This window comes from Astyanax mexicanus, chromosome 25 (genome assembly GCF_023375975.1).
Source record: "Astyanax mexicanus isolate ESR-SI-001 chromosome 25, AstMex3_surface, whole genome shotgun sequence".
NCBI classification, from domain to species: Eukaryota; Metazoa; Chordata; class Actinopteri; order Characiformes; family Acestrorhamphidae; genus Astyanax; species Astyanax mexicanus.
The window spans coordinates 1,957,187-1,978,714 of NC_064432.1; the positions used below are offsets into that span (position 1 = coordinate 1,957,187).

Below are 21,528 nucleotides of genomic sequence, written 5' to 3' on the forward strand. Positions count from 1 at the left end.
TGCACTAGAACTGCGCACTCTCTCCGCTTTTAGACTCTTTGGCCCGTTTTTCTGCGCTAGAAATGCACACCCTCTCCGCTTTTAGACTCTTTGGCCCGTTTTTCTGCGCTAGAACTGCACACCCTCTCCGCTTTTAGACTCTTTGGCCCGTTTTTCTGCGCTAGAACTGCGCACTCTCTCCGCTTTTAGACTCTTTGGCCCGTTTTTCTACACTAGAAATGCGCACCCTCTCCGCTTTTAGACTCTTTGGCCCGTTTTTCTGCGCTAGAACTGCGCACTCTCTCCACTTTTAGACTCTTTGGCCCGTTTTTCTGCGCTAGAAATGCACACCCTCTCCGCTTTTAGACTCTTTGGCCCGTTTTTCTGCGCTAGAAATGCACACCCTCTCCGCTTTTAGACTCTTTGGCCCGTTTTTCTGCGCTAGAAATGCACACCCTCTCCGCTTTTAGACTCTTTGGCCCTGTTTCTGACACCTAGCTTTCAAACTTTGAATCTCACATTATAAAAAAACAAATTACCAAAAAAATTTGTGATACAGAGAAACCTGGGATGGATCGGCGTGGGAATTTTAATGCACTGTACTTTGGGCAGTCACACAAAATCCCGGACGATTTTGAAATTCCCCCCGGACATTTTTTTAGGTCTCAAAAGTAGGACATGTCCGGGAAAAAGAGGACGTCTGGTCACCCTAGTGTAGGGGAGCGATACCGATGCTGACGTGAAGTATTAGCGCAGCAGGGCTGGAATAAGAGCTGTATTATTGCGAAAACAGAGGCGAACACCATCTCTGTCAAAAAGATTAAACGTTAACTTAACGCGACGCAGTCTGGTAGAGAGAGCGCGTCCTCGCAAATCTGATTCACGCTCGTCTTCTTCCCGTTAAACTGAGGCGACACACGCCGGCGCTGGGCAAACATTTCAGCGAAATTACACCAGTCTGCTGACATTTGCTGCCTAACAGCAGCACAAACAACAAACGTGCTTCAGACTTCAGTTTCTAGTGAAGAGAAAAAAAAGAGAAGAGCAGTAAAACCTGGATTAGATTCTTGTCATTCCTCATTTGTGGATGTAACTGCTTTGACACGCTCGTTCGCCGTCCGTTAAAGGAGTCTGCGGATGTCTCCGGACGTAAAGAATCGATAAATAGAAATCCCCATTAAGATTTAATGGAAAATCATTAAAAATGAATGAGAGACTGAGAGCTGGTGAGTAGTGAGGACTCCGGGCAGGTTGTCTGACATGGAAATAGCTTTTCTTTTCATGGCATTCAAACCACAAGATAATAGCTCACTACTGTGATGTGTGACTAATCATGTTGCCACTATTCAGCTGTAGGTCTATGCAACAATTATATGAATAATAGACTACGGCGGTTGCTCTGTTAACCCTTTAACTTGGGTCATTACTGTTTCCTACAGCCCTTATCCCTATGATTTAAATGCCATTATATAATTCTGCAATTACATGCTTAAAAAAATTACATTAATGTGCAATTTACGTTCTGCAAAACAAGATATATCAGAAGAAAAGATAACTCGACCTCGAGGCTAGAACAGAGATTTTATCATAAACAGTATCAGTAAAAAAAAGTTTGGACACACCTGAAATAAAGTATTTATAGCATTGTATATTAATACTGAAGCCATCCAAAATATGAAGAAAACCATAAGGAATTATTTAGGAAACCATTAAAAAATAGTGTTAAACCAGAATATGTTTTTTTATATACATATATTTCTTAGATTCTTCAAAAAAGTAGTTCCTCTTGTTTAGTTGATCAGTTCTGCACATCTCTGCTGACTTTTCTCAGTCAGCTCTATGAGGTAGAATCACCTGGAATTCAGGCTTTCAGTTAACAGCTGTGCTGAACTCATCAAGAGTTAATTACTTGCATTTCTCGTCTCTTAATAAAGTACGTTTTTGTGTTTAATGGGAGACAAAAGGCTTAAGATTTTGTCTTTTTACAATACTTTTAGTTTTATACCAGTACTTTCATACTTTTAACTTGAGTAAAAAGCTTGAGTTGATACTTTTACAACTTCTACAGAAGTATTTTAAAACCTAGTATCTATACTACAGAGTAATGAATCTAAATACTTTTGACACCTTGGAGGTCATATCTGAAGGACCGATTGCAGCCGATTGTGGAAGCAGAACCTATTTATGATGGTGAGAACCTTGAAATAGATGGTTTTCTTCACTTAGGTTTGTAAAAGCCATTTTTCACACAGCTACAGTGGTGTGAAAAAGTGTTTGTCCCTTTCCTGGTTTCCTGATCTACTGATTTTTTGCACGTTTGTCACAAATTTTAATATTAGTCAAAGACAACACAGGTAAACACAAAATACTATTTTAAAATGAAGGTCCAAACCTACATGGCCCTGTGTGAATTGATTGATTGCCCCCTTGTTAAAACATAACGTCACTGTGGTTTCTGACACCTGAGTACACCTGAATCTCTAGCCACACCCAGATCTGATTACTGCCACACCTGTTCTCAATCAAGACATCGTTTAAAAAGGACCTGCCTGACAAAGTGAAATATCTCCATCAAAAGATCCTTAAAATCTCCTTTGCCGAGATCCAAAGGAATTCAGGAATTATTGAGAAAGAAGGTTATTGTTGAGATCTATCAGTCTGGAAAGGGTTATAAAGCCATTTCCAAAGCTTTGGGACTCCAGCGAACCACAGTGAGAGACATTGTCCACAAATAGCAAAGACATGGAACAGTGGTGAACCTTCCCAGGAGTGGCCGGCCGCCCAAAATTACAGCAAGAGCAGTAATTGTCTTTGTCTTTGAGTAATATTTAAATTGGTTTGATGTTCCGACGAAATATTTAAGTGTGACAAACATGCAAAAAATCAGGAAATCAGAAAATTAGGAAGGGGGAAAACACTTTTTCACACCACTGTGTATGACCAAAACAAGAACCACACATGAATGTTACTTCTCTGTAACTGTAGCTGTACCTTCTCAGGACTAAACCACATGTTTATACACTAAGCTGACATATGGTCATGTCTGCATGTGGTAATGTACCAATCAAGCACCACATACTCAAGTATTATTAGCATAATTTCCTCTAATTAGCTCTGACTGTATAATATAAGCTGCAGCAGTGAACATCGATTCAGTAGAAAGGCTGATAAGAGGCTGCTGCTGCACGCGGGCAATAATGAAGCCGCCCAATATTCTCAGAATGAACGAGGCATTCAGCTCACGTAAGTGTCTGGACTGGATCCATGTGTGGAGCAGATTCATGGAGATCCACTGCCAAAGACGTGCTTTACTCAGCTGGTCTACTGGCAGCTGCCCTAGCATTATTATTAAACGCAAGAGTGCCAGAATGAGCTCCCTAAGAACAACCACATTAACGCAGGGGCTAGGCTTTAAAACTGGTAAAAACTATGGTAAAAATAAGTTGTTTGTGTTTCTACTAGGGGTGGCCGATATGGCTCTAAAATAACATCACGATATTTCATGGTATTTTCACGATAGCGATACTTTTGGCGATATGACAAAACACTGAATTAGAAAAATTGTTTTGAATTTTATTATTGCATGCAATATAATATGGCTAACAGATATTTAAAAAAAAGGATTTTATCAGATTTGTAACAGAAGTCAATGATCCAGAATGTCATGATACTTATAACGTACTCCACATATCTCCATATATCCAGGATTAAAGTAAACAGATATAATCTGTCTCTAGTAGATATATAATAGGTCATTAGAACAGTGTAAATTATTCCTTTGCTAAAAACAGCAAAAAAATTAGCACCCTGATATGATAATTAGGTTATTTGGGGTGGGTGGTATGGCACGATATTTCAGGATATAATATCGTTCACGATATTCAACATTTTTGGCGATATTATCATGTACGATATGATATGGCACGCCCCTAATTCTACCTTTGAAAGGGTTCCAAAATTAAATGTGCAAAGAATCATTTCTCTAAGAAAAATACAGATTATTGGATCAATATCAGTTAAAGGTTTGTCTAAATGTGCAAAAATGGGTCCTCTAGCATGATGAAGCATTTTTTTCAAGGTTTAATAAGACTTTTTTGGGCTACATTTTTATTTAACATTATTTATTTAGTTACAATAATATTATTTCCACAAAAAATTACAGAACCTTGATAAGTTGTTTACAAACAGAATGTTTTATACTTGACATACATTTATTTGGTTGAATAGTTAGGGTGGGTGGGAATCACAGGGTGTCTCATGATACAATGTTATCACTGATACAAATATAATAAAGACAATTATACTTATGATAGAGTTATACATACGATACTTAACAGCGTCTGAGTTACTAAAAAGAAATAAAATATTCCTAAATAAGCAAATAACAGGAAACAGAAATGTGGATTTATTGGTGTCAGTTTAACAGAATTTAATATTCTTATACTTTAATATTCTTCACCACAGGCAGAGTTAATTAAGGCAGTTAATCGATTTTATCGATTATTTCGATTGTATGAAAAATGAGTTTTAATTTAATTTAATTTTTTTTTGCTTGTTTCTGGTTGCACTTTAACCACAAAGTAAAAAAAAATTAAGTAAAAACAAAATAGATAAAAAACTAGTTTTTAACCATTACTTTATCATCTGTAATTTGATTTTTAGTAGGGGAAAAAAAAATTAAATCGATTAAAATTGAAAATCGATAAAAAAAAATTTAAAAAACGATTTTTTTTTTTTTGGGGCCATATCGCCCAGCTCTAACCACAGGTGTACCCAATTCATTAGATTATAGCACCACCATGTGGAGTAATAAAGCAGCACTGACTAACTGAAGTCAAATTTGGGGGCGGGTCTTAGCGAGTCTTGAGTGCTTGTGTTTTTTTTTTTAATCATAATATCGATATTTGATGACATGTATCAATACGATATCAATGATATGATTGCATATTACACAATATGACATAGTACTGTTAAATACGATATATTGTGCTATCAATATATTGCTATTTATATAGCAGTACATTTTTATTCATAACATTGTTATCATAAAATACCATGAAATATCGTTATATTATTTTATAACATGAAGACAAAAGTGCTTTTTTTTTTTTTTTTTCAGAAAAGGCTTTATGTCTGTTCTTTGTTTGTATTCAGAGAGTGGAATCAGAGGTCCAGGGCAGGAACCTTTGAGGAACTTTCTTTATTCCTAGAGTGCAGACATCAGAGTCGCAGTGGGCTTGCTTGATTTGTTTGTGTGTCTATTTGTTTGTTGACAGTCTGGCTTGGCTTTAACTCGGGGTGGCAGGCTGACAGGGGGTGGGCTGAGGGCTTAGCGCTCTCTCCGCTTCGCTAAACCTGCCCTGCGCTGGAAAACAGAACAAAACACGAATCGTAAAAATAGCCCGTCGTCAAAAGCCATCGACTGCTGTTCGACCTGACGGAGTGGAGTCTGTATCTGCTGCTCACTCAACTCAACAACGTCCAGCCGGCTCAATAACCCTGCTCTTCCAGTCATTACCATCAGCACCATCAACACGCCATTCAACCACCGTCTCACGCGCGGTTCCCAGTACGAGGGTCCTGCATATTATACATTAGCTCCCCAGTATGATGTCTCTCTAAGTGCTTGTTCTTCCATTCCACACACTCAAACCAAGTGTTCTTAGTAGGTAATAAACCACTCATGCAAGCAGTGGCTCATTCATTAGAAACAGCTGATTAATTAATCCCTTTAAAAAAAACCTAAACCTCTGCCCAAAAAAAAAAAAAATAATTAAATGAAATTACCATTTAATTTCCAATTACTTTTACTATCCCAAAATTAATGAGGACTAAAACTAAGGACATTAAAACATATTTATATTTAAACATAAATTAAAATTATGTGGACATTTCATCTTTATTGACATAATACTAAGGGATGCAGGTAATAATAATAATAATAATAATAATAATAATAATAATAATAATAATAATAATAATGATTTTTGTATAGGTATATTTTCATTAATTTTGCACTTTTTTACCATGTGATCAAAACGCCCAAAAAAGGAAAGCCTGATTTTTGAAGGATGCACTGAATATTTATCAACCATAATTACTTAGCAACAGGAATAATTAGGAAATCCTTCATTCAAGTTATTGATAAGGCTGATTTGTTTCAATGTCTGCTGTGGTCTTAAAATAAATATTTTAAATTGTAGTTTTGTAATTGCCTTTTCTTTACAAAAGCAAAGGGGAGTAGTATGTAATTTGGAATAAAACCAAAGTTTCTTTTATCAACTTTTACATTAATAATGATCAGAATGAATGAGCGTGAACGGGCTGGGCAGTTTCCCTTGCTGAGAAGCGTTGGACACGTCCAGGTAGCTGTACCCTTGAAACGTAGTGCAAGGTGTACTTTTCCCGTCATTTATGAAAGCAAAGACACATTGTGGATAGCTGATGGCTCACCTATAGATCAGTAAAATAGGGGCCTTTCCGAACATGTTTAAATGTATTTAAAAAGCCAACGTTTCCATGAAGTGTGCTAATCGTTTTATGTGACTGTAATATTGTATTTTGGGTCATCTAAAGTGAAGAAAAGACATGAACAGCAGGGTGTGGAAAGAGGAAAGGGGATTATAGGGAAGCTCAGCAGGTCAGAGACACTGGACACATGTACCCCAGCTTATTTACAGCAGCAGGTCAGTGAAAAACTTCTTTTTATTGATCAGTTAAGATGTGTTTTGTAACCCACGTCTGCTTTTCTAGCTTGAAATCATGAATCTAAAGTGCTTAAAAGTAATCAAATTTTATACTCCACCTGTTAGCATTAGGAAAACTGCATGCCTGCTTCAGTGGAGCTGACAGTAGGCTCGCCGTTATATAATCCCAGATCCTGAACTGTTTTCCACCAGACAAACACCATGATGATACGCATTAACCAGGGCTGCACAGTGTATATATCATTTTAGATGATCTCTACTTTTAAAACGATATAATGGAGATTATATATATATATATATATATAGATAATGAACTCTTTTCTGCACTTTTGCTTGAAATATAAGGATGTTTTTTGCACTTTGTTCAATATAAAAGCTGCTTGCTATTGTTAAAAAGCTACATTAATTTTGCATTTACAGTATTTTGCATATAATGCAGTAAATATAGTGCTAATAATGTTCTTTGTTTTAATTAAGCATATTAAAAAACGTCCACCAGCAGAGAAGCTGGGCAACAGAGGACGAATAAGTGCAGTTGAGTCCCAAAACTCCAATTCCCAGAATCTCTGGCGGTGATCAGTGCCAACCAGCTGCACCTGTGCAACACTCTATATAAACCCCAATCGAATCACACGTCTCTGTCGCGCCTTTGTATAAAAGGTGACTGGAAGGCAGAAAGTATTGGGGGGAAAAAGAACAAAAAAATAATAAAAGTTATAAAAGTAAAAAGGGTGAAAGTTAAATGAGAGTTTATAAGGAAAGAAATCCATCTGTATAATTTAATTTAATATAATTCTTAGAGTTAAAACAGAAAGTAAAGAAAGAGGGAGAGTTTTGAGTTGTGTTGTGTTTCAGCCTATTTGCACATTTTCTATTTTTTTTTTTTACTCCTCTTTTGAGGCATTTGTTTTTCCACCCATTCTCCAGTCTCCTCTGTAGAGAATCAATTAGATTACACAGTCACAAAATGATTTGTGATTTTAAAGCATGGGGCGTTTAATTATTTCATTTATTCATTCAGGGCAAAAAGAAAAAGTGGCAGAATTATTTAAACCTGTGAGAAAAAAATCAGCTAAATGTTTCATTTTGTTTGGTTCTGGCCAAGAATTTCCACTTTTCTGCTTGACTATAAAAGTAAATGCAGAAACCTAACTTTCTAAAAACCACCATCACTCTGTAGGGGTGTCACGATTCCTTAAATCCTTGATTCAATTTTATTTCCGATTTTAGGCTCATGATTCGATTAGATTCTCGATTTATTTTATTTTTTACAGCAGAGAGGCCTATGCCAGTTTTAGATTAGTCTATGGTCAGTCATTGGTTTGATTCATCAAATTTACAATATCTTATTTCAAAAGGTGGGCTTGATATAAGTGATGCAAAGTGATACAAGTGATCTGTAATACACCACATTAGGCACTAATGGTCAAATTTAAATAATTTAATTAAGATATATATGTAATGCCATCTAGTGGCTTTTTTTGGTAGCAGCAGTGTGCACTATTAAAACAGCAATGTGCAACATAACAAAATAAATAATAAAAAATACAGGAACAGTCATGTAGAAAATAATAGAACAATTAGAGCCTTAACAAACTGAACTCTATCCTACTATAACAGTTAAACATGAAAAATAAGACTTTAAGACTTTTTCGGTCCCTGAGAATGACTAGTTTTTTTCTTTAATAAAGATATATTATTGACTTTATCTGAGAGAAAGATGCTCCTTAAGGTACCAAAACTACTAACATATTTGAGGTTAGACAAAACAACTGTTATTTTTATATTTTCAAGTTTTTCTTTAAGAAGATGAGAATGTCCACATTCTCTGGAGAAAGAGCTGCTCTTTGAGCTACAGTGTGCTGCACCATTTGTGGGAGGGATCGTCGATCCTCTTTTTGACTTCGATGCTCGAGACCATGACATAATTCCGATCGATTTCAATGAAATATCGAAATCGCGACACCCCTATCACTCTGATACCTGACTGTGAGTACTGTGCGTCTGCTGTAAGTTAAAAGATGAGTCAGGTATTGAGTTTATGAGTAACATTTCAGAAGTGATATTCAGATGCTGATAGTGCTGATATCCAGCTCCAGTACTGAGACACATCAATCTTCTGACAGACTGGATGCTTCATATTTCTCCACTTATCTGAAGCACCGCGTCTGAAGTAAAGATTAGCGTCTGTACAGAAGCCTCTCAGAGCGTGCATGTTCCCCAGGTTCCAGAGCTGGAGCAGTTCACTGAACACAGCCTGGAGGCTGAAGCACGTTAACTCTGGTCTCTGCTATCTGAGGGAAGGTCCGTGATGAGGAGAAGGCCACTGAGGCAGGGCTGGCAGATGTCTGCCTGTGTTAAATCAACACTGAACTACTGAAAAAAACCTTTCTGTAGGGATTTCCACCAGGAATATGACCAGCCTTTTAATTAATGTACCACTGAATGAATCCCCTCGACTACTGGCTTCGTATTCAGTCACGGGACAGCAGTATGTAAATTTATCATAAATGATTACCTCAGGAGACAGCTTGGAAACACCCACACTGTATAAGTTGTGAGGTACTATCTCGTGAGTGAGGCAGCGTGAATTATCAAATGGATGGGACATGCAACATCCCTTGATCCACAATGGCACGTCTCCTGGGAATATTTATAAAGCATTAAATTACCACCCACAGTGGACAGTGCAGTGTTAAATTAATCCTGTTAAATTAATATATACAAATCTAATAGAATAATAAAGGTTAGGATTAGGGGTGGGCGATATGGCCCTAAAATTATATCACGATATTATATCGTATATATTTTATTATTGCATACGATTTATGTCACAGCCCTGCCTGAGATATAAAAAAATACAAGAATTTGATCAGATTTGTAATTAGAAGTCAATGATTCAGAATGTCATGATACTAATAATAATAATGCCAAATATATCCATATATCCTGGATTAAAGTAAAATAAATGACACTGGACAGATATAATCTGTCTCTACTAGATATGTAATGGAAAATGAGTCAAACGTCTGGCACGTATTCAATCCCAAAAAAAGAATAATGGTGTCTCCTCTTAATGATACATGTATATCATGATATATGTATATATGTGTATAATGTGTATACTGTTGAGTGGAGAATTCCTCCTCCAGAATGAATGTGTGTTTAGCCTCTACGACGTCGCCCCCTGGAGATATCGTAAATAAGTTATTAGAGCAGGCTAATGGCCAACAGTGTGATCCGCCTACAGAGCCGTTATAAACGATGTGCCATAATTAGCTCACTGAGCATTTCTCAGGTGGTCTTTAGTGTAAAATACACATTATGGAGGTAAAAATATCGCTGTTTACTGCTCTGAGCTCCTTTAACTCAATTAGCTTCATAAATGTCAGCAGCAATACAACGACTCGTTTTCTCAGCAACAACTGCACTACTACACTCCCCCCCCCCCCCCACCACCACCACATGAACGACCACCACCAACACCACTACTACCCCCATCCCCAGCACTACTACCACTCCCCCTACCACCACATGAACGACCACCACCAACACCACTACTACCCCCATCCCCAGCACTACTACCACTCCCCCTACCACCACATGAATGAGAACAACCATAAAATGACACCAACCTGACACCAACCACCAGAAACACCACAACAACCACCACCACAACCAACAGCACCACCAAGACCATCACAAGAACAAGCAGAAAAAACATAAAAACTACATCAACCACCAGAAACACCACAACAACCATTAAACCAGTATGTAGCACCACCAAAACCACCAGCACCAAGCAGAACAACCATAAAAATGACACCAACCACCAGAAACACCACAACAACCACCAGAACCAAATAGAACAACCATAAAAATGACAACTACCAGGAACACCACAAACTATAGCACCACACAACCACCAAGACCATTACAAGAACAAGCAGAACAACCATAAAAAGACACCAACTACCAGAAACTCCACAACAACCATTAAAACCAGTATGTAGCACCACCAAAACCACCAGCACCAAACAGAACAACCATACAAAAAAAAAAAACAAATACCAAAAACACCACCAAAACCATCACAAGAACAACTATAAAAACTACACCAACTTCCAGAAACACCACATCAACCACCACAAGTAGCAGTAGAACCCCCCCCCCTCCCCCCCTCTCACCTGTCCACGGCTATAGCAGTCATGGAGTAGATGCTGGCGAACACGGAGGTGACGGGGAAGAAGTTGTGGAACTTGCAGTACGCCTCTCCGAAGTACCAGTCCCCGTGCGTGGCGTACACGAAGTTCACCAGCGTGTTAAAGGCGGCCATGGACGCGTCCGAGAAGGCCAGGTTCAGCAGGAAGTAGTTGGTGACGGTGCGCATCCGCTTGTGCGCGAGGATGATCCACATCACCACTAGGTTCCCGAACACGGCCACGCCCAGGATGGTGCTGTAGGCGAGGGACCAGAGCGCCACGCGCCACGGGGGCTGCACGAACTGGTTGGTGAGGTTCCCCGGGAGCGCGGTGCCGTTCTGGGACTGTGCCATGGCGCGCGAGCGCGAGAGAGAGTGAGAGGCGCACGCGGGTTCCTCCGGAGCGCGCGCTGGCTGGCTCCTCACAACGTACCTGGCACGCGCTGATCACGCTAGCGCGCGCTGCTGCATCGCCGGTGTGTATAAAGGGCAGGTGGCTCCACTTCAGCCTCGCGCGCGCTGCACGTCAAAAGCAAGTCCAATCAGTAACGTTAGCTCAGTAACTCTGAATTCCCTCTGTGTGCGCGCGCTCCTTCCTCTCCCTCCTGTTGATTGTCCATAGAGAGAGAGAAAGAGAGATGGAGAAAAGGGGAGGGAGGAGTGGAGGGGGTCGATTGATTCCAGCGCTGCCAAACTGGGAGGGCAAATGGTGCTGGACGCCCCGCCAATGGGGGTTTCCATCAGCTGCGCTCTGAGCTCCTGGGTAATCACTGGATGAAGGGTTGGAAAAAAAGGGGAAAAAAAAGTACGGTTTAAACTCTGCTGTAAAAACGATGAATGGTGTGATGGGTCCTCACAGTGGACATGCACGAGCAGATGAGATAAATAAATAAATAAAGTTAAAGCGTTAAAAATAGTCAAAAAGTGAAATGAAGAAAAAATAAAATTTATTTGCAATTTAGACTCTTAGATTTAATAAAATGATTTAATGAAATGTAAAATACATTCTATAAAACTAGTTCTGACCTGATTTCTAGAACAAAGTGTTATATGTTAATATAAAACATATTGGTATAAGTTTAAAGTAAAATAAACATTGTTGTTTTATTCTATAAACGACGAACATTTCTCCAAAATTCTAAATTAAAATATTTAGTCATTTACAGCATTTATTTGCAAAAAATGAAAAATGGCTGAAATAACAGTAAAAAAGATGCAGAGATTTCAGACCTCAAATAATTCAAAGAAAAAAACAAGTTCATATTGATAAAGTTTTAAGAGTTCAGAAATCAATATTTGGTGGAATAACCCTGGTTGGTTTTTAATCAGAGTTTTTTTCATGCATCTTGGCATCATGTTCTCCTCCACCAGTCTTACACACTGCTTTTGGAATAACTTTATGCTGCTTTACTCCTGGTGCAAAAATTCAAGCAGTTCAGTTTGGTTTGATGGCTTGTGATAATCAATGATCAATAATCAAGATGTTTTCAATTTGGTAAAATCAAAGAAACTCATCATCATTTTAAGTGGTCTCTTATTTTACCAGAGCTGAATGTGTTACGTAAAGTAAAGTAAAGTAAGCAAAATGGAGAAAATGGGGAAAAATGAAGCCTTCAGACAGAGTAAATGATTTTCTGTCTGTGATATGTGACAATTGTGACATGAAATGATAAGAAAATATTAAAACTGATGTTGCTGGGTAACATTTGTGCATAGTGACATCATCATCATCCAAAGTTGAACTGTGTCAGAAGTCACTCTAATTTGATGTAAACCTCCAACAAAAACAATGGAGCCGCCTGATTTCAATGATATTAATCTAGTTTAATCCGATGAGGGGTGTAAACTGACAGCGTGAAAGAGGATTTTGTGTGTGTTAAACAGTAACTGAGGATTCACACAAACTCCACAGTACTTTTTATACAGAGGACCGAGCAGCATCAGCTCGAGACACATCAAACAAGGTGCACATCCTTATCACATCAATTGCCAACCGATTCTGCTCGGCTCTGTTTGCTGCTGCGCTGATGTCAATAACATACAGATCATCTGCATTTCCATTAAAGTTTATGCAGAATGTGAAACATCAGAATTACATCTGAATATACAGACTGAATATACACCAAAGGGCCTGTGTGAACCCATACCAAATATTACATAAACATTAAGACCCCCTCCTTTCATTGATCATATAGGGCAATTTGTAGTTCTATAATTACAGACTGTAGTCCTGTATCAGTTTCTCAGATACTCTTGTTCTCTTGTCACCCTGTTCTTCAATGCTTAGGACCCCACAAGAGACACCACCACAGAGAGTGGTGTGTTAGTGGGTGTGATCAGATACGACAGTGCTGCTGGAGTTCTTAAACATCTCAGCAAGTAAGCGCAGTGTTTAAAACCTCCAGCAGCACTGCTGCACCTGATCCAGTCATGATGGTTTACCAAAGATACCTTTGTCTGAAATTACATCACTGCAAAGATGTAATTTGCCTTAAAAAGTTTTATTTTTAAGAAACAATAGGTATTTGCAAATATATACAAAAGGTTCACCTTTGTATTGTATTGGTCTATATCAATACGCCTATTAAGGGGGTACCGGTTTGATTAAAATTTTGAAAAACATATATAATTTTTGTTCCACTTCACAATTATGAGCCAGTTTTTGCTGGTTTATGACTTAAAAAAGAACAGGTGAAATCAATACTCTGGTGATTGTCAGTATGAGTGCATTCTGTGTATCGTAGTCTGTAGGCTTAGAGATCGCAGATTGAGCGATGAGTGTTGGTGAGGCAGGACAGTCTGCAGTGAAATCAATCTAAAAATATATAAAAAATGCATTTTTCTTTTATTCACATTTTTCATTCTGTGTTTTGAGTTTAGGTTCCATTCGCTTTAATGGCTTTTTTTTTTTTTCAATTATAGTGTTTACAAATAGACACTTCAACTCAAAATTACAGCTTTCCTCTCCTCAGCCGAGGCCATCACTACCAGTCCTTTTCTTTAAACATGTCACACCATCGAGCGACATGAAAGACCCATGCAGCGACTTGAAAGGAAAGCTTTCAAAAGACGGTATTCTCCATGTGTCTCCTTCCTCAAAGAGCAGGAAACTGACTGACTGATATTCCGAGCACATGCTCGTGAAGGCGTGATGTAACCTTAAGGGAAATATGAATTGTGCTGCTGCTGATATCAGCTTTGTATGCCGGCTCTCACGCTGCAGTTAACACGCGGTCTGCGGTAGAGCCGAGAACGGCCATGAGGGAGACGAGTGTAATGGAGGGAAGCGCAAACTGTTATTATAAGGACACGCTTTCTAAGATGAATCGTCCCACGCTACAAAAGGACAGTGCCGTCTGTAGGTCAGCAGACAGTGTATTCACCTGAAACGTAGAAATCTGAAGGGCTCATATCCTGGAAAATTAAATTTCACTTCGCGTCTCTGAAAGGAACATATAAGGGACATTCCAGGATTTTGGTACATTTCAGGGGTGGTCACTTCTTAAAATTTGATCTTCAATTTGATCATTTTAGTCATATATTTATTAAATACAGGTAATAAACTATCAAAACATTTGATTCGTCAAGCTCAGGTATCAAAGCAGTTTTTTAATTAGATTATGCAATATATTTGGTAACTTACAGTAACAGGGTTGCGAGTAACAGGGTTGTAAATCTAGGCTAAGTTGTGGTTTACCCCAGGAACAGATGCTAACTGTAAAATTTAGCTATGTATACAAGATCAAGGACAATCATGGTTATATAAGTATATAAAGTAAATGTTGACTCTACTCATTATTAGTCTTACAATATGAGTAACAGGGTTGAGTTCACTGAGTGACACACACAACTTGGACTAAAACATATTTGGAAAAAAAACTTGTTAAAAAAATTGTTAGAGCACTTACTCTTGGTCTTGCCATGTGAGCAAAAAATGTCCTTGTGATGTCACTTCCTTTGTGCCAGTAGACAGTATTATTTTTAACTCTTTCTCTGCAGGTAAAATTCCTTATGGTAACAGGGTTGAGCGCATGTTGTGGGACACGAGTTAACAGCATAAAAACTGTAACATGCAAAACAATGTAGACCAAAGAAGTTGTTTTCATAAGTAAAGGAGATGCAGATCAACAATATACAAGAGGAAGTCATTTATTTACAGCTTATTTTAATTGTTAAATTTACCAAAGTAGTTGGTCACCCAATGTGTGGGACAAGAGAAAACGGCCATTTTTTGAGGTGGTCCAAAGGTATTCGGTCTTTTGAATAATATCTAAGGAGCTTATTTTTCCACCAAATTTTACAGTTTGTCTTATAACAAGTACATTGTTCACAAAAAATAGACATGTAGATATTTTGGATATGTACATTTGAAATGTAAGTGGTGGGACAGTTTACACTAATAATGCATAACATACAAATAATGTACCAGTGTGTAAAAAAGTATAAAAGAGAATGGGCAGCATAATGCTGTGCAAACCCAGAAGAAGGAATTATAATAATTATTATATTAATATACTGTAACTTTTATTGATTATTTGAATCAGACAGATGTTCTCTACATCTCATCCAATTCTTATGATGGATAGACCAATAGAAATGTTCCAAAATTATAAAATATAATATAATGTAGTTACGTTGACTTTCATTGAAAGGTCAATCTTTTTTTTATTTATTCTATAAAACTGCATTGTTTTTGCGTTACTTGTTATAAAGATTTAAGATTTACAAATTCCACCCTCCCCTTCCTCGTACTTTAATTCACTGCCCATATAATCAGAAACACATATCATGAATTTATCCACTGCAGACACACTCTTACAATGATCTATACAATATGACTTTAAAAAATGATTAAATTAGCACAATAAAAAAGTCAACCAAAACAAAAACCATTGTCCGCATTGAAAGCACATGAGATAAAAAAGGTTTGAAAATGATCATTTACTACATATACTGTATAACTCAGACATTGAGTGGACTTCAGTAGAAAATATAAATGCAATAAAAGTAATATATGGGGAATTTCAAGTATTACTTCAAGGCTTTTCTAATTGCCATATCAAACCCATGTTCATTTAATTTGTTTATACATTGCAGCACAACAGAAATATCTGTCTCAGCGCCGGGTTTTGTATTACACATCATTTGAATATCAAATCTACGCCCCTTATTCCTCTAATTAGCAATTCCAATCAGCTTCATTATGAAGCTTCGCTCACGAGGGAAAGTACGACAGCCTTCATTTGCAATGCAGAACAGGGTGAGTCACCTCAAATAACTGGAGGAAAAACTGTCGCTGTTTAATGTTCTCTTTTGACCTGTCGATTAGTGTAGATTATACAATTTATCCTAAATTAACGGGGTGTCCACTTTAGCTAATTAGGCCATGTTTGGCCAATGATTCAGTAATCCCATATTGTGTGGATGTTCTAAATTTCCACTGTGTAAAAGGTCAGTCCCAGAAGCTTCTGAGCCCAGAGCAGTCAACACTTCTTACAGAGTAAAGTTTCTGTTTTGCAGAGTGAAGTGGAATTTGTGAATTGTAAAGCTTGATAAAGGTTCTATCACTTACTGCTGAATGACGGTTCTTGTAGCAAATAAAAGACAAAGTAAACAAACTCTGTAACGGGTCAGCCTGCACGGCCAGCTGAGAGTTCATTTGTCAAGTTAAAACAAAGCTAAGTGAAGACAGATTAAGACAAAGCCAACTCAAGTAAAGACAAAGCCAAGCCAAGTCAAGTCAACGAATACTAGGGGTGTCACGATCTCGATATTTTATCGAAATCGAATCGAAATGAGGTCACGATCTCGAGTATCGAAGTCAAAAAGAGGATCGACGATCCCTCCCGCGCGCGCTACGCAAATAGCGCAGCGCGCTACGCAAATGGCGCGGCACCAACACAGCGCATCCTATTCATTTAAATAGAGATAGCCACTGCATGAGCGCAGCCCCGCCCTCAGTTCTGCTGTGTGAGAGACAGCTGCCTTTCAACCACGGAGGAGAAACTGAAAACGGATTTATAGAAATATAGACAGGGCTCTCAAGTTTTGAATGTCGGCGGGAGTGTGATCACTGTTTTTATCTGTCCAACGGGGGAGGGGGGGCGGGGGTTGGGCGCGCAGGTTTTGTATCTGTATCTAACGGAGGGGTGGGTGCGCGCAGGTGAGAGCGTGTGAACTCGCTGAAATGCGTGTGTCAGTGTGACTTGAGAACACTGACTATAGATCACAGTGAGGTGGATTAAAAATCTTAAACTTATAATTGACTACACCTGTTGCTTTCCATTGAATTAAAAAAACATCTTTCTCTCAGATAAAGTAAACACAAGCGTGTTTCTGACTAAAATAAAAGCTTTTCAGGAGAGATATGTTATGTGTAAATATTTATAAGACAATACCCACATCACTTATCTAACCAGCCTGTACTGATTTCTGCCCCCCAATAATGCTTTCAATAACCTCTTGTAACCCCTGGGAGCCAGGGGTTACACTCTAATAGCCTTTAATAGTCTTCAGTAGCCTTTAAAAGACTTACCTGGCGGCCGTGGTGTGTCCACTAAACTCCGTAGTTATAAACATCCTGAGGTTAGCAGCGCGCTAACTGACCTGTTTATAATTTAATCCGAGCAGTGACTCCGTGTCGGCTGTTCTAACCTGCTGCTGTTAGCTGCTTGGGCTGAAAGATGAACTGTAGTGAGCTGTATTATCCGGTTAGTGGGGTTAAAACCTTTATTTGTTTACAGAAACAGTAAAAACGGACTGGCTGAGCTCTGTAGCCCGTGGCTGGGCTGTACTGAAGTAGTGACTGAGTGAAGAGAGCGGGGCTTGTGCTGCTGCAGCTCCGACTAGTGGTTTGATGAAGAACTGCAGCTTCATGTAATGAGCAGTTTCACCAGCCATCCACACACAGCTCTGATAAACTGCTTGTTTTAATAGTGCACACTGTTGCTACCAAAAAAAGTCACTAGATGGCATTACCATATATATCTTAATAAATAATAATAATAATATTTATAATATTTATAATAATAATAATAATAATAATAATAATAATAAATATATTATTTAAATTTTATGAGGCATAAAATAATAACAAGAAAAAAAAACAAGAAAATCGAGAATCGAATCGAATCGTGACCCTCAAATCGAAAATGAAATCGAATCGAGGATTTAGAGAATCGTGACACCCCTAACGAATACAAAGCCAAGTCAGGCTGAAACAAAGCCAAGCCAAGACCAAGCCAATGTCAATGAAGAGAAAGCCAAGTAAAGTTAAAACAAAGCTTAACCAAGTCAAGTCAAATGACGACCAAGCCAAACCAAGTCGATGAAGACAAAGCCAAGCCAAGTCCAGTGAAGACAAAGTCAAGCCAAGTCAAGACAGGTTAAGAAGGACCCAAGTCAAGACAGGTTAAGAAGGAGCCAAGTCAAGTGAAGACAAAGCCAAACCAAGTCAAGTCAAATGATGACCAAGCCAAGCCAAGTCCAGTGAAGACAAAGCCAAGCCAAGTCAAGACAGGTTAAGAAGGAGCCATGTCAAGTCAAGAAAAGACATTCCAAGCCAAGTTAAGTAAAGTTAAGCCAAGTCAAGAGAAGACAAAGCCAAATCAAGTTAATTGAAGACCAAGTCAAGTCAATAAAAACAAAGCCAAGTCAAGTCAATAAAAACAAAGCCAAGTCAAGTCAATAAAAACAAAGCCAAGTCAAGTTGCAACAAGGCCAAGTCAGGACAGCTTAAGACAAAGCCAACTTAAATGAAGACAAAGCCAAGTCAAGAGATGACAAGGCAAATCAAGTCAATTTAAAACAAAGTCAAGCAAAGACAAAGCCAAGTCAGGTTAAGTCAATAAAGACATAGTCAAGTCAAGACAAGGTCAAGTCAAATGACGACCAAGCCAAGTCATGTGAAGACAAAATCAAGTCAAGATTTAAAAAAAAGTCTGCAATGTGGCAGCATTCAGTCCCTTTCCTAATGTCAAAGTGTACATTTAAGTTCAGTATTTTATTATGTTTGGGAGAAGCATTTAAATCACGCCAATGTTTGTTAATAAAGACTAAAAATATATATATAAATATTAAGTCAATCGGTTACTTAGCTAATTTGGTCCTTTTCATTAGTTGAAAAGAGTTGAAACCTGTCCTTTTATTTAAATTTTCCATACCTTTTCTGATCTGGGGCGGCATTATACAGCAAGAATGATGTACAGCAAGAAAAATGTTCTTACTATCTACAAACCCTCTCAATCCAGAATATTAAGATTAATTAAAAACCTGCATTTTTGTGCTCGTATGTGATATATCTTTGACACTGTGTTATCATATGTTTATTCAGCTGCCAAAATTAACCTTTCTTCTATTGAAATTCAGTGTCATGCGCCCGGCATGGGTTCTGTACAGGGTGAGCGAACTGGCTTTTGAAATATGGAAATAACAATAATTAAAAGTATGAAAAATTCTCCAGACCAGGGCTTTTATCTCACAAAAAGATAAAGGGTTAAATATCTTTTATTCTCCTTTCATTAGGAGTGTCTGAGAAACACTGAGCCTTTATCATGTCAAGAAGGCCAACAGTAATGAAAAAAGCAAGAGTCAATCTTGTTTCTGTGTCCATTCTTCTAAAAATCATCGGCCACTTTGTTGGAAAAAGCCCAACCATGTGACTCTACTGTGCTTATTCGTAGTTAGAGATTAGTTGGAGCAATCCATTTGTTTGTAACTTATCCTCTAGCAAAGTAATCCTTCAGGAACAGGGTTGGGAACCACTGCTTAAGCCATTATTGACCCATTAGTGATCAATTTCTGAACGGATTTACAGACTAATGGGAGGTCAACCACAGATCTTCTTCTCTTGTCTGGATATTTTAGAAAACAATGGGCCACTTTGATATGTGTTAATAAAATCATATCATATGTGGACTAAACCCCAAAAAATTTAAATAATTACGTTTTTTTTTTACTGAAACGTGGCAGGATTTTGGATGATCACCACCTCACTTCATCCCCAAAACCCCAACTTATCCCCAAAGAATTGAGATTGAGTATTGAGCACCATAATTCCAGAGAATACAGCTCTACAGTTTCACTGCTTTACATCTCCATGCTGAGGACCAAATATCAATCCACCCCACAAGTGGCATTAGGCATTAGGCACTCTGCTTGAAAGAGGCAAATTGTACATCTGTGTTAGCTTAAATGAGCTGAATGCATTCATAAAGGGTGTCCCAAAACATTAAGCTTATTTCTGAATAATATAATTATTTCTATAGCACCAACCAACCCTACTTACCAAAACGCCCCTCATCAGCAGCTCTTCTCCCATTAACATTAATAGCCAGCCTTGTTATATACTGGATCTCATTGGACTAAAATGTGCTTTGACCCAGAAATCACTGCTTTCTGATATATTTTAAAAATGTGCTTGTTCTATTGAAGCCATAGCTGGTTGAGCCATCTTTTCATCTTTTTTGTCAATACCTTATAACAATCTTTCCTGTCTGCTATATTGATCCAAAATCAAGGTCAGCTTGTCCTACTTATTATTTCCCTTTATGCAACTATATAAGAATAACTGTATAATTTTTTCTATATAAGAAATGGTTCCATATTGACGCAATGGGCCTCATTTATGTCTGGTCCCAGGAAGCAATGTTTGAAGTGCTATTGAAGCAAAAACTACTTGAGCCTTCTTTGGTTTTACAGAGCATCTGCCATATTGATCCAAAATATAGACCAAGGCTACTATACATTTTCACTTTACCAAAGTGCAGGTGTCACAACCCTTAAAAAACACTTGATGTGAAGGTTTTTATATTCTCTTTGGTTCTCAATGGAATGAAAACACAATGGTAACCATTTAAATGAATGGTTCCATATTGATGTACTTGGCATTTTTGTCTAATTTGTGCTTGGGCTCCTTTTTAAAAGTGTACATCTTTAAAAAGAAGAGGTAACTTGAATCACTGGCCCTATTAAAGCAGTAGCTAGTTGGGCCATCTTTGGGTATGGAGCTCTTTCAGTCTCTACATCAATGCTGATCCCTCTCAAAGGCATTAAGATTTTTCCTTCCTGCCATATTGATCTAATCTCTAGGTCACCTGCTCTATTATCATTTTCCTGCATGCCAAACACGAGAGCATGGTGGGATGTTGATTGCTGAGTTGTATGATGCGGTACACCCGCATGGAAGCGTCTGCAGCACTTGTTGTGTTCCATCACTTATTTATTCAGAGTTTTACCCATTTTTTCACACTTCCGTGAATAACAGTGTGCCGGAAACCACTTAATAACTCTACGTGATTTGAGAAGTTTCAGGGATGTGTTTGCTTCCTTTACCTCTACCCAAGCTACGTTAACTTCTTGGCTTTAGTAAAAATCAAAAAGGAACACGATGGACTTGCCGTGCATATTTGCAAACTATCGCTTTAAAACTTCTTGATTAATCTGAAAGTCTCATGGGTGTGAAAGTGTTGGTGTAAATAACTTGAAAGCTGAATTTCTAATCAACCCCTGAGTGCCCCTTTGCCATGGCTGAGGTTTCACAGTACAGATGTTGTTCTCATGCAGTTTTCCTTTAAAATAAGTGCAAAGTTTAAATATACACCAAACCAGCCACTTCATTAACACCACCTCCTCGTTTCTACA

The 21,528-nt window shown here is 38.1% G+C and overlaps 1 protein-coding gene across 1 annotated transcript in view; it reads right to left on the minus strand.

Annotated features, from left to right (window-relative positions):
- Positions 1-11,575, minus strand: part of tacr3a (tachykinin receptor 3a) — a 48,083-nt gene extending 36,508 nt beyond the window's left edge. The window contains exon 1 of the mRNA XM_022681629.2: positions 10,874-11,575. Coding sequence (XP_022537350.1) covers positions 10,874-11,241 — 368 coding nt within the window. The 5' untranslated portion in view covers positions 11,242-11,575. The remainder of the gene's footprint in view (positions 1-10,873) is intronic.
- Between the last annotated feature and the right edge of the window lie 9,953 nt (positions 11,576-21,528).